The sequence below is a fragment of the Rhea americana genome, unplaced genomic scaffold (assembly GCF_003343005.1).
Source record: "Rhea americana isolate MKP2758 unplaced genomic scaffold, rheAme1 scaffold_57, whole genome shotgun sequence".
Classification (NCBI taxonomy): Eukaryota; Metazoa; Chordata; class Aves; order Rheiformes; family Rheidae; genus Rhea; species Rhea americana.
This window is the reverse complement of record NW_028186723.1, coordinates 3,982,274-3,997,212: the sequence shown is the minus strand read 5'-3', so window position 1 is coordinate 3,997,212 and position 14,939 is coordinate 3,982,274. Positions and strand designations below refer to the sequence as shown.

At 33.9% G+C, this 14,939-nt stretch overlaps 1 protein-coding gene across 1 annotated transcript in view; it reads left to right on the top strand.

Annotated features, from left to right (window-relative positions):
- Positions 1 to 14,939, top strand: part of PDZD8 (PDZ domain containing 8) — a 62,648-nt gene that overhangs the window by 12,452 nt on the left and 35,257 nt on the right. The window contains exons 2-3 of the mRNA XM_085319050.1: positions 7,843 to 7,965; positions 10,552 to 10,654. Coding sequence (XP_085175176.1) covers positions 7,843 to 7,965; positions 10,552 to 10,654 — 226 coding nt within the window. The remainder of the gene's footprint in view (positions 1 to 7,842; positions 7,966 to 10,551; positions 10,655 to 14,939) is intronic.

Genomic DNA, 14,939 nt, shown 5'->3' with positions numbered 1-14,939 from the left:
TTTTTTTGGAAGTCTGAAAGCTGCTTGCAGCTGTTTGTTGAGCCACATCCAGCTTCTCTTTCAGCCTGCGTGAAGAAGCACATTCTGCATCTTCTGGCCCATTTAGAGCAGAACCACAACAATTCAGGCATTCTAGTTAGACAGTGAACTTCTCTTGTCCTGCTTGAAACTGAAGTGTAGAGGGATTTTCATGTTTCTCTTCTTAAATTGAACCAGGAATTGGTTTCAGCTAGGTCACGTATAATTAAAACAAAGAAGAAAATCTTTAAAAAGAAAAAAAAATCTCAAACCTATTTATGGAATTTAGATTTGGGGGAGAATATATTCTTGATATGTAAAGAGAATTAGTACTTGGTCAAATTGGTCTTGTGTGTGCTGATAAAGAGTCTTGATAAATCTGCTTCCAGACTTCTCTTACCTTTTTTTTTTCTTCAATACAGGCAATAATGACAAGTCTTTAAGGCTCTCCTTGCCGTATTTACAACAACTACTTTTGGATAAGCAGGAAAAGAAGTCTGCCACTTCCCTGACCCTGACTCCCCTCCCTGTCCCCGCCAAAGGAGCCAGATGAATATTTACTACTTTTTCTTTTTTTTTAATCAGCCACTGTAGAGTTTAAAGTGTTAGTTTTGAACATCTTATTCAAGATACCACAAAGGTACTGGTATCACTGTAACAAGGCTGTAGTCTAAGCAGATGGAAGTGTGTGCAAGGTCTTTGAAGAAAAAAATCTTTTTTTTTTTTTTTTTTTTTTTAAGTTATCTTGATTAAAAAGTACGTGTGTGTTGGTATATTGATTGAGACCTTAAGCTTATGAGCCACCCACTTGTTTGTGGGAGAATATCTGTAATACAATGGGTGGAGTGCTACAACTGGTTAGAATGTTTCTATTAAACTTTGAATAAAATACACCCACTCTCGCATTATGATGTTAAGCTATTTGTGAACTATTGGGGGTAAAGCTAGAACTAGCTGATTTTTATGGAGAGCAGGAGTCTACTCTGAATTACTGAAGTCTACTGAATATGAATTCTAACGTACTTCTGTGGCTTTGTTCCTTGTGAAATCGGTAGAAGCTGGAGAGTTATTTTTAAAAAATCAGCAGTGGTAGTAGATTTAATAAAAAGTATGATTTTTCAAATAAGAGTGAGTGTTACTTTTCCTTTTTTTTTTTTTTTTGTCTTTTTGAAGACTGATTTAAGCTGTTTGCATTTTAAGAAGTTTAAACAAATGGCTTGCTAGGCTTAAGTAAGCTGATAAGTACTTTTTCAGTATCATTAATGTGATCCTACTTTTTTAGAGTGGGTTGTAGTAATTTAGAGTGTTTGTGCCAGTAAACTTCATCCTAAGTTACACACAATGTAAGAATAGTCTTTAAACATAAATTATTATCTGGTGTTAATCACAATGTTTTTGAACTTTATGTATCTCTTGCGAGTGTAACTTCTGAGATAAAAAGGGCTATATTAAAATGATTTTTGTTACGTTTGAGTTTTATTCTGTTGTCTGTCAAACCTTTGCTTACTCACAAAACTGGAGAGATAGAGAGAGAGAGAGAGAGAAAAAAAGCAGTTATTTCTTCCAGGATATTTTAGATATTAGTCTTCAAATATAAAAGGATTTACAAAAGTAAACTGATGCTTTACAAAACACAATTCTGCTAGATTTGAATTCGTTCTTCTTTGCTTTGGTAAATGAAATTTGAGGATTTAAAAAGCATACAGAATAACCTTATGCTAAAGATATTCATATTTTCAACTTTTCTTTTGAGATTTAAGATCTCTTTTTACCTTATTTACTATGATTTAAATGTTCAGTTAGTGTTACATGATGTAAATCTGTCACTCAAATCTGTAAATGTGACATTAGTTTTATTTTATGGCAGAAAAATAGCACTGGAAGTTTTATAATACAAATGATGAATGTGGTCTTAAACAGATAAACAGTGCTTTCTGGACCACCCTGACATCCAGCTTCCTTCACAAAACCAGAAAAATTTAAAACTTTTCCTAGAAGTACTTATTATAGGAACGTTCTCACTTTTTAGTTAAAGCTATATGCAAAATTCTAGCCTCCTTCTGTGTTTAAAAAATCAAGCTATAAATCCTTCTGCTTATGATGATAAAAATAGGAAATAGAATCCTGAGAGTTTTGAAGTTTGTCGTTCTCTGTATTCAGCCGTTAACAATTATATTTGCACTATGATTTTGGGTATATTCTTAATAGATGAAATGAAGAGAAACACATACTTCTTTGGATATCTTTGGCCAAATAGCTTCATCCTTTTGTTCCTAATGCAACTGAAAGCATTACAGTTAACTACTCACTGGTGGGAGCAGTTAATTTAGCCAATAGTCTTATTAAACTAAGGTGTAAAAGACTCTTGTCCTCTTCTCTTTGGGGGGGGGGGGGCTTATGGCCCACAAAACAATCATCATACAGTARTGAATGCTAATTAATAGTAATATGAGCCAGATTTGTTAAAGTAAAACATCGATTAAAGTAAAACATTGAATTATATTTATTTTCACAGAACTTGAACTGGAAGGAAGAATAGGGTTATAGGGTTATTCAGGAATTTGAAAACACTTGAATGAGGGGAGTGTGTGTGGCTTGTTTTGTTTTGTTTGTAAATGCAGTTTTGGTACTAGCTTTGGGTGAAATGCTGATGAGATGAGAGAATGTGAGTTTGGTTCTATTGCTATTGCAGTGACTCTGGGAAATATGGCATCAATAAAGTGTAGAAGTTCTTAGCATGAGGAAGACATACTGACTACAGGCAGTGCCTGAAAACTTTTTTGTTGTGCTTTGTATATATGGAAATATTATCCTGTTTTAAGTATAAAATCTTTAATCTTGTATATTAATTGAATAACTTTCATTTAATTACCTTTTAGTAATCTGACCTGGTTTGTGATGTGAAGTAGCATTTAATGATAATTTAAAAGCAAACCAGAAAGGCACTATATGCTTCTAGTACGAGGTGCTTTCTAAGGCTCTTGGATTCTTTTGTTTTGTTTGGTTTTTCCAATAGCATGCTATATCCAAGCAGGATTTTGAGATGTTTAGGTACGGTGTTTGTTTTCTAGTGCAACTACAATATGCCAGTTGCTTCTGTGGAAAAGATGAGTTTACAAAGATTTGGCAACTACTGTTTAAGAATAAATCCTTCTCCCACAAGATCTGTCTTCCAGTATTTGTTTAGTATCACATAACAGGTCTGGAAGCAAAAAGGAGGTTTTTGGATATATGGGTTGAGTTGCTTTGTCCATCAAAGATTTGTGACTTGCACATGAACATTGTCTTTTGACCTTGTTGAAAAAGGATATAGCAGCATTAGACCTCACTTGAAAGTGGTCTAATAAAGATAAAATGAAAATTTGCCTCCCAGACCTCGGTAACAACTTGTGAATGCTTAATAAGATATTACACTTTCAAGTAGCTTTTAGTAACATTTCTCAACTGTAACATTTCTCAACTGTTACACTGTCAGTAGTTACTCCCGGATTTCCCAGATTATTGTCCTGCCTTAAACCCCTCACCCTTCCCCCCCTTTTTTTTTCAGGCTACCCTTAAGTAGCTAATGGATCAACTGCAGACCATTTATTACAATTGCATTCCACTGATTGCGATCCATCAATTCCTGTAACTTTGGTTACTGGTTATAGTTAAGAAGGAAGCTGAAAATACTGGATTAGTATTTAAAACAATAGACAACCAAATAGAAAACATTTTTTTTTCTTGTTTGGAGTTTACAACTGAGAGCCTTGAATTCGTAAGAGCAATCTATGAAAACAAAACAGTTTTACCCCAAATCCTGAGCCAACTACTGTGATGAGGATCTAGTTCAAGTGAGGACAGAGACTACTGGAGATTAATGGAGATGCTTAGTTTCCTATCAAGGTTTCTTTTACAGTTCCTTGACTAGAGGTTCACTTGCAGGGTGTACGATCTTTTATTTCTTTTTTACTCAATGTGGTGAATAAAAAATTCTACCTTTGTAATAATGAGCTTGAGCTAGAAAGGTATAATCTCTTTACATAGGAAGTCTTGAGACGTGAAGATTGACTCACTGAAAGTAACATGCAGTCGACAGGATGTGGGAATACAATTAATATCTATCTGTTTAACTAAATTATGTTATTGGGAATTTTAGCTAAAAGCCTACTTTTAAATATAATATACTGAAAAATAGCTTCACTTTCATATTAAGTGCGTTTTGGTATTCCTGCTGTAAATGTTTTCTGAAGACAGCTTTGTAATTCAATTTGTCTCACAATAGGATTGTTCTTAGGCTGGAAATTTAGAGGCAGTACAAAAGTAGGAAATGTGGCCTCTCCTCAGGGAGGAGAACACGCGTTATTGTTCTGTTGCAATCCTGTTTGACTGAACAAAAGACTAGCAGCGATGGCTCTGCAAGAAAGCAGTTCTCAGAGCTCTTTTAGTTATATGTGACTGTGTTTTTTAAAAGGTGGAGTAGATCATAGGCTTTCTCTACCATGAAGAAAAAGGTGGGAAACTTTGTGACACCTGACTGTTGTTACATGCATTTATTACAGCTTGCTTGTATGCGGTTTTGCAGTGCAACCTGTGTTACATAACGTAATAGTCTTTCCCTGTATTCATTCACCAATTTCCAGTAGGAAATAGTCTTTCTAGTCACTTTCTCATAATAAATTTGATTGGGTTATCTCTAAACAATCTGTCAGCAGTTCACTTAAATAATTAATTAAGCAATTAAAATCTCCTTAAAATAACAGTTTGCTTGATGATTATTTTTAATTTTGGAAATTTACGAACTCAATAAATTATCTTATATAGATGATAGTTGCTAGCTTAAAAAAAGGGTGGAATGCCACCAAGCAGTATTTATCCCAAATTAAATGCATTTTTTTGCATATTTGTATGTTACTAATACCAGTGGAAATATGCAGTCTGTTAGATTGTTTTTTTCTGTCAGAGATTTTACAAATTGGTTTCATCATTAGGAGTGTGAGTGTAAGCCTTTGTTGTAACTTAGAAATTTTGTGAGAACTTTTCAATCCCGTATTTTTAGTAAATTTAATTAGCCTGTAAATCCTATGCAACTCGAAGTCCGTATAATCACATGTATTTTGCATATTTTTATAGACAACTGTGTTAGCATTTTAGAATATTTTTTCTTTAATTCATTGTTGCATTAGTTTAAGAAAATAAAACTCTCTATTTTCAAAATTGAAATTATAGCTACTATTCTGTCTTAATTAGCAGAAAATGAGGCTTGTGCTGAGCATTATTTTATCAGACTTTGCTGTAGCAAAAGATTTCTATATGTAATGTGCTGAAAATAGTCTAAAATTATTTCTGAAACATCTTTGTTTTGCGTATGTAATTTTTTATGTCTGCATTTTTACTGGAATGTCTTAGTAACTTTCTTTTTTATTCTTCCTTATTTTTAATAATGAAAATAGATTTGTCTTTGAGTTGGTTTTTTGTTTGTTTGTTAAAAAGCCTGCAGGCTGTTTATGGTAGGTATAAGGGAACCATCTTATCAGTACCAAACTCTTTAAGCCTTACATTTATAGAAATTCATATGGGTTATAGTAATCTATTGGATCCTCTTTCTTTTTTTGTCCTTCCCTTCTCTCTCTCCCTCCCTGAAATCTTGTTTCAATAGTTGCAATAGTGAGCATTCTGGTGGTGGTCATTAGTTTGAGGTTTCCCAAGGGAAAATTATTTTTTGGAAGAGGATAATTTGGGAGAAGACTCAGACAATTACTGGTGCTAACTAAAACATATTTGCATTGTTATCTCTTTTAGAAAGTGCATTTCTACTGTGCTGAAATAAAAAAAAAAATCCTACATATGTTTACACATTCAAAACTTATTGCCTGTACTGGAATGCATGATCATTTTTAGCTTAACAAAACCTGAGCTGAATCAATGTTTCAAAGAGGGAAAAATTCCTCCTAAAAAGTAGAATTCTGTTGCTTCTGCTTGAAGTGAGAAGTTCCGTGGAGAAGTTGGTGGTGTGACTTAGTAAGATTTAGAGGAGTGGTGACCTTCACCTAAGCCTCCACAGGACCTTAAGTGGCACTATTTCTTAGGAGTGTGTAGAGAGAAAATTGCGGGTTTTCCTTGCTGCTATTTTCCCCACTGTTGTCATTATTATATTTCTCTAATTGTTAAAGTAGTAGTAAAGTAGGCTTATGAGTAAAATGTTAAACCAGATTGTATACAATAAACAATATTTTGACTTTGTTTATTGTATACTCATAAGCCTAAAACATAGTCAATGTGATTTAATCATTTCTTATAGAGACTCAAAAAATAATATTGAGTAAAATACATAAAATTGAATATTTTCGCTTGACCATTTTCAAAACAGTTTTCTCCTTGAAGAGTTAATGAGAGAGAAACTTAGAACAAAATTAAAGTTAGAAATTGAATTAGATTTCAGTAAAAGGGGGGGGGGGAAAGTGTGTTAAGATGCATCTGTTCACAAACAGAACAAGAGAAATGTCTTTCTCGTGGCTTTGTACCAAGTAAACAAGGCTGGTACACTGAGCTAGTATGAAAACTGAGTGTCTTGAATCAGAGCATCAGACTCCTCCTGAAGAGTGTGTCGACAGTTAAAGGGCACTTGATTATTTATTTGAATTTCTGAAACCCTTCAGTTCAGATCCGTGTGACTGTTTCCTGAACATACTGTGATCTCTGAATGTGACAAGCAGATGCTTATGATGGTTAAGCAAACGGTATTTATGAAAGATTTCTTTCTTATGAAATGGCAAATACATCCTGCAGGCAGTAGTGTTCATATTCTGTGATTAGTAAGTCTTCTAAGCAAAAATAATCACTGGAAAACTATTGGTGACAAAGAATGGAAAGCAAGGCACAGGCAAGATGATGGAAATGAGCACTAAATAAAAATGGAAAGAAGTAATAATACAGAAATGTTTTCCTAATTGCTTTATATAGATACTAGTGCAGATTCCATAATATTTTTCTAATTACAGGGCTGTACCCGTTGCTATTAGCACTGCATGTGCAGCATGTGTGTTGGTCTTTATCATGTGATGTGGCAGCAGCTGTGCAGCCTTTCCCTCTCCTTCGTTCCCTTAGATCATGGCTGTGTCCAACACTGAAATAGTATGGCTTAAGAATGAAAATTGTGTTTATAGTTGATATACTGTAATCAAAATGAATTAATAATATGGTAAGATAATATGTGTAGAATACTTAGTATCAAGAACATTAATTACTTTTAAGAATAATATGCTACAATGTGTGAAATAAGGCTCAAGGAGAAGAAGTGAAGATACAGGGTATGCAAAAAATAACAAGCCTGACTGAAAAGAGCACTTGCGTGTATTTCAAATGATGACAGAAGTATTAATATATGTAACAAAATAGTGCCCTGCTTATTAGGATGCATCAGTCCTTCAAATACAGCAATGTCTTAACAGTTGTGTCAAAACACACTGATGTAATATGCAGGTGAACTTAAAATTCAAAGATTTGTTAAGATGTTTACTGTGAAAGGACTCTTGTGTTAAATTGTGTGTTTGCAACCATAAAAATATTCTGTGAATTCATCAGCTTCCCTTTTTCTCAAAATCATCTGCACTAGTAAATATAGTACTCAGATAATCCATTCCAATAAAGTAGTCATGTTTACATATTTTCCAGTCTTCTGCAAGGAGCAGATTTAGCTTCTGCTTGCTGCTTTTGATGAGTAATAGCAGTTTTTCTCTTTAGAAATCTTGAATAAAATTTGATTTATTAGCTTTTTTTAAAATTCTGTGCATTAGTCTTGTTTATGTATTTTGAGTTATGATAAGTTTACTCTCTATTTTTCAGGTTCAAGCCATTTTTTCCATTTCAAGTACTGTCACCCGATGACTATGAAGATCGAGACCTCTGTATACAAGATTTTCCATTGACAGAAGGTCGACTAAAAGTCACRCTGATTGAATGTACAAGGTATATTTTGTGGTCTTCTGCTTATTCTTCTGCTTATTCTTATGATTACGTGTGTTTTCTTAAATTCATAATAACTACAGCTGCAAGCCTGTTCTGATTCAAGAAAGTAATAGCTTTGGTGTTGTGACTAAATATACCAACATAGTTTGAGTGCTACATACCAAAAAACCAAAGTTTATTTCCAGATGATGTTGTGCTGCTCACATTAAGTGGACCACAGCAGTGATTTTTCTGTACTAAAACTGCTGCTTAGTTGTGTTCCTTGTCTGTTTTCTGTGAATGGTCCAATAAAAACAAGTGATTCGGTACATTCCTTCACTACTATTACCAGTGTTTCTTCTTCATTTGTACTGAATATAGGGTATTTGCGATCTGTATTGAGGCAGTCCCCAATTTCACTCCAGCATCTTTATCATAATGGGGTCCAAAATAACCACCTGCAGTTTTGTGCAATTATTTTTGTTTTGGAAAGTCACTTTTAAATCCTATTCTTCTCCTAAATCTGAAATACTGTACAGCATCTCTCACACATCACTGATATTTTGTTTCTTTCCAGGATATTTTGAAAGTGAAAATACTCCGTTTGATATCAGCAGTTGACCTCTCAGTATTTTCTGCTTTCAGAGATGCTTATTAGATTGCTCAGAGAGGATGCAATTGCTGTTTTGTCAGGCCTTTTAAATTTTATACCTGACTTAATCCAGCCATTTTATGCATCTTGGAATTTCTGGACATGACTTTTAAGATCGGTTCCTTGATCCTATAGTAATTCCTCAGATCCTGCAGATGTCCCATCCTTTTTTGACCTTAAGCAACTGCTGTGCATAGAATCTCCCTATTAGGTGAATATTTTTGCTTGCTTTTGTACCTGAGAGCATTTATGGGGTAAAAGCTGAAAGGCACACAGAGGATTTGGTAATAGTAGAAGAAATATATAGTGTGCATGAAAGTAACAGTCTCAGAATTTTTCCCCTTTTCATCCCTGTTGTATTTGAGCTAGTATGAAGGTTATTTGGGGTCATTCTCAACTGGGTGTTTCCAGCAGTGTATGTTGAAATATAGAGCTTTTTCCACTCATGTCTTTCATAGAGACWTTTGTGCTATTACTGTGCTGTCTCAGTACAGAACTCTTACAGTTTCTTGGACTTCTCCTCAAGTCTTAAAAGTGAGCATGGTACCGTGGTGCTTTGCTTTTTCTCTCAAGATAGTTCTGTAGATAAAGATGCTTCAAGGTCATGGGATCCTCAGAGCATCATCTATCTTTGGGTGCATACCTTGGGGAGCCTGTAGTTTACATCTGAAAGAATTCAAGCAGCATGTTTATAACTTCCTATTGAGAACCAGTAAACTATATAGGTTATCTGAAAGTTTTTTCTTCTGGGAGATCTTTTCAATTCTGTAAATAAAAGATCACTTTGACTTTATGGTTTTTTTCACCTTTTCTTAAGATCCTGGGAGGGTTTTATATTCTGTGATTTCTATGGGCAATTTGGAGTAGGATTTTTGATACTATCTTTGGATTCCATCTAATCGTATAACAGTATTCTGTTATTTCTTCTGCRTTCAAATTCCTAAATGAAATTAACATTGTCATAGTGGAAGTGTATAGAACTTGCTTTTTAAAGTATATTTTTACTACATATCTCCACATTTGGAAAGCTAAGCACTTTTTGATCATAAGTAATGTTTCTTGTTTAAATATTTAAGAGTATCAAGATGAACAGAGAGAAAATTCATGTGTTTTTTCTATAACAACTTTTKTTTCTATATCAATTCAGGGGCTGTGTAACTTTCACAAATAAGATACTTTGAATGAAAGCTTAAAGGTTGTCCTTTTCAAAAGTATATAGAAAGATTTTTAAAAAATGGAAAAAAAAAGAAAAAAAGGAAAGATGGCCCTTTTTAAAAGGAGGAGAGATTTGTCTGAATTTTCAGTCCAAAATATATATCTACCTTTAGCTACTGTAACATGTGCTGTTTACAACTTCAATGCTATTCTGTGTCCTAGAGCTGGTTGTTTTTTTCTTTCACAGTGCTTACATGAACCAGAAGAGCTTTATTGCCTTTTGTAATAGGGTATCATGCATGAAAAACCACTCTGGTTTGCGCTGAATATCATGAGAAATTTCATATATAGGAGAATCTCAGTGTAATGAAATAGAAACATAAACAGCTGTAGAACTTTGACTCTGATCTTTCAGTAACTCTCTTGAACCAAGAAAAACTGTCATCGGTTGTGAAGTTTAAGTTGAGAGTGGATTGCTTGAGGTTATTGCTGTTTAAAAAATAAAAAAATAAAATAAAATAAAACAAGCAAGTTCTCCCTTTTATGGAAAAATTGTTGATTGCTTAAACCAACTCAAAATTTTGAATGGCAGTTTATATATAGAGTTCTTCCACTAGAGGGTGGTGGTGTCTTTCTTTTTGTGTAAGGTTGTACTTGTAGAATCTTACATACATATCCTAATGTGTGTGTGTACATTTTGAACATAGTAATAGAGTCTATAAATGAATAAGGGTGAGTTTGAAATATTTAGGATTTATGGAATGGAATTAGAAATCTTACTCTAGTCTTTTTTATTTCAGATTACTTATATTTGGATCCTATGAAAGAGAAACAAATGTTCACTGCACAATGGAGCTGAGCAGTAATGTTTGGGAAGAAAAATCAAGGAGTTCTATTAAAACGGTAAAATCTTGGCATTTTGCAGTATGTCTCATGTTCTTAGTACATTGTCTAGAAAGAATGTATGTTTTGGACAATCAATGGATAGTTCAGCAAAAAAAAAAAAGTCCCCTTTTTTTATTTACTTTTTAATCCAAAGTTTTACTGTCAAATTGATTTGTATGGATAACAGCATGTACAGTTATCATAACTGTGCTTGAAAATATTCCCAGTCTGAATATATAAATTATCAACTGCCCATCTGCATTAAAATAAGTAGTATAAAATATACATTTAATCATCTAGTTATTGTGGGAGGAAAAAGGATTGTTTAGAATTTAGTGAATAGGATTCATTTGTCTTTCACTGTGCAATGCATTCCATTCTGATATGGGTGTTGAAGACGTGTGATCAGAGTAACCCATTTGATTACTTCCCTTTCTCCTGTGTGTTTTGAGGAAATACAGAGGAAATTTCCTTAGACTTCTAAATTTTTTTGGAGCATGTAAAATTTACCCTGTCTGCTGAAGAAAAATAACTTTGTATGTGTCTGCAAATACAGAAAGTAGGAGTGTTACTGGTATTGTAAGTTAATCTGTTACTAATTAACATACTTGACAACATGCAATTTAGCAGCATACAGCCTACAAATTGCATTTCTGTCTCCTTTTGTGTAGGAAGATGAATTTTTTTTTTCTTTCTTTCTACAAGAGGTGTGGTATGTGAAGGAGCCTTTAAATTTCACATTAGTGATACCATGGTAGTCATCAGACTGAATCCGGCTTATGCTGAGCAAAAAGTAAAAATCCCATGTAAAAAATAATGAAATTTTATAAATATTTTAGCAAATCATTTTATGCAAAGAACTCAGTAGAATAAAATTGTTTTGTATTCTGCATGTTATCCTGTGCTATCTGATTGCCTTTAGCTTTAAGCCCTATGCCTTTTGTTGTATTTCCTGCACAATGGAACACAAACTAAAGTTTCATTGGGAGATCAGAGTAGTTTTTCCATTAGAATGACCATATGGAATTTCAGCATCCTGTTCAGTTTATGCGATTGGTAACTTCAGTTTTTCATTGTTTTTAAAACTCCTTTTTACAGAAGCTGTGATATTTGTTTTCAATTTACTGTATGCTATCTTTTGTCTAAAAGGCTTTGTGACTGAGCAACTAAGAACTGCCTATTCTTGTTTTCCTAGCTGTTGTACTTAGTCAGTTCAAATACTTGAAGGGATCATCTAGATTCATCCCTTTTCTCTTAAAAATAGAGAATACTCGGTTGCAATTAAGTTCTTGAGGGCATAATAGGAGATGCAGGAAGGAAGTAAGCAAAACATCTTTATCGAGTGCAGATAGAGAAACTTCTGAGAAGAGCTTGCCTAGAGCTCAGTTCCACAGCCAAACTTCATCACAGAAAGCTATGGCAGTTCAGGACTATATTTGTTAGTTGCCTCTGTCTCAACATCCTCTCTGCCCATTCCTAACATTATTACTGATGTTCATGTGGTTGTGAGTTAGCCATGTCAGCTTCCTGAATTGCTTTCCTGCATGATAGCTCCAGAATCAGAGGAAAGAAGGAAGTAGAAATGTGTGGGGAAAGAAGAGTGGGATTGTAGCACATCTTAAGCTAGTTTAAGTTGCTAATACATTGTACAGTCAGAGGTATTAGAAAGGAAAAGAGTTCTCAGTGGTCCTAAAAGGAATCATAGAGTCCACTTAACCCTAGAAATTGCTAAAAGTTACTGTACTTCATTGAAGTAATAGGTCTGGGGAGGAAAAAAAAAAACAAAAGCTTTTTGTTTAATATCTCATGCATTGCTTCTAAATTTTGTTTAACTTTTTCTTTTAATTTATTTTAATCTGTCTTATAACTAATAAAAGATATTGCATGCTCACATAGGGGTGAGATAGGAGTAATTCAGTCTTAACAGTCTGACTAGTTTATAGTCCTAACCTATTCCTAACTATACATACTTAAAAATTCTGCTCATACTTACCCAACTGAATCACCTCTTAGTTGGGATAGGTTTCTATGACGTTATGCATGATTTTTGTAGAGGTGACACCCTAGCAATTAAGCTGGCAGTACTCATGTTTAACATTATGCTCTGTGGACAAATGAATTTCTCTTTACTGGTAGTAAAAATTATCTAAAAATACTGAAATACGTTCTTTTTCTTTGCTCTTGTTGTAAGAGCATAACAGCATTCTGTAAGCAGTGTGGTGCCAGTATGATTGTGACAGCAGATGGCAGCAGGACTAAACTAATGATAAGTGGAAAGGAATTACTCCTATTTAAAACTACAGGAAAGTACTTTGAGTAAGACTCTCAAGAATGTCTCTTTTTTTTTGAACATCTAAAATGGAATGACAAGGTTTCAAAATTTCTGAAGCTTTTGGAAATTTGGCCTGTACTGTACAGAAATGTCCAGTCCTTCATTAAAAATTGTTCAAACATTGCCAGAGAGCAGGGCCTCCTTGATCTGAGTTGCTGAATCTCTAGACTAGTGACCTGCTATCAGTGTCAAGAACTTGCTGTGCTCAACAGCCTTGAATGTTGGGTGGCTAAACAGGTGGCCTGACTTTAAGAACCTGCATTTGAAAATCCTGACATAGTAGCATAAGGAAACAGGAAAGCCAGGAACTTGCAAAACCACTTTGCTTCTCAATTTGTATTCAACAGATGTAGTGAAATCACAGAAGTTTCTCTTCCTTAGGAAATAAGGTTAAATGTGCAAGTTAATTTATAAACTATTAGGAGATCTTGCTGAGTGGCAGGAGTCTTACCAAGCCCCTCAACAAAATAGGAAGTGTTGATAGCACACTTATCGTTGGAACTTACTTATTTTCCTGAGAAATTATAACTGTATGAAGAGTTAAATAGGCAGTTATGAAGAAAAACCACAGTGATTTTCCAGACAAACTTACTTATCATTAATCTTTCCCATGATTTATAGCTATAGTGCAATGTTAATCACAAGGTAGCTGATCCCATTACTTAATATCTTTCTAATATTAAATCCTTCACTTAATGCTGATGTGTGCAATTATTGATCTTAAGTTGTTTCTGAATTTATCTTTCATTCTAAGGAAAAGTGATGGACTAAATTGAAGTGAAAAGTAAATATGTTCTGTTTTAAGAGTATATAAAAGCATCATATTGACATGAAAATACATCGTCTGATTTGGACTATGTTCCATGGTGTTTCTGAGGAAAATTCTGGGAGCTTTGTGTACTTACTGGCATTTTCACTCTTTTTATTATGTTAGCAGCAGTGATAAGAGATTAGACAGGTTTAATACTTCATAATGAATGTTGGTGAGGTTTTGATCTGATCCCATTATTTATGGAACATTCGTAGATGCCACAATTGGATTTGAAAAACAGATTGTTTGTTCGAACATATCCAGAACATTATTGAAGCGTCTGTTACAATACAAAGGTGTTTCATGCCTGTAAGCTGTTTATCAAATCAATTTGAGACACCAGTAAGACTTCAGAGAGATGATTTGGCACATTCCTCTGTAAAATATGTAAACAATGTTAAATAACTTAGTTGTATGTGCTGGAATTTGATTCACTGCATTGCTATGTAAAACTTAATTATATGTGAATAGGATGTAGTAATTAGACTGCTAGACAGCACTGAATTGCTTGGATTTTTTTTTTTTTTTTAAAGCAGAGTTTTTTAAACCTGATTTTGTTAAACTTGGTGAAAATCTTACTGTTAGCTTTAACTGAGTAAGCATTTCATTTTTATTGGTATGAAAGAGTAATATAGTTTTTCAACAGAAATCTTCAAGTTACCCTATAAATAAATAGTATATACTTCCTGTCTTTCTTACAAATGCCAGAAGAGTGGGTGCAAAATGATCTTGAATTATTAGTATTACAGACCTGAAGTAGTTTTGTAGCTGGAAGCATACCTTGCATTGATTACATAATGCCTTGCCTACTCTCAAGATGCACTGTTTTTCTAAGTATGGAGAGTGGTAGCACTTTTGTCTGTGATTCCAGCAGTGTAGAAAACAGTGAATCACGAGTAATGTAATTGCCCAGAAAAGAATCTCATTTCGTACTAACTGCTGTACTTAACCTGGTAGTCATGTTCACTTTCTTTAGGTCATTCTTCTGATGGATAAATTAGTTTTCTATGACTTGTAGAAACTATCTTTTGCTTATTCTTATACCCAGGAAGCACGTATGAACTGAACGTATGAACTTTTTATTGGTTATATGAACGTAAAGTAATGGAAAAAGTAGTCTTGCTCAACTACAGATGTACTGATTCTTGAACTTTCTCTAT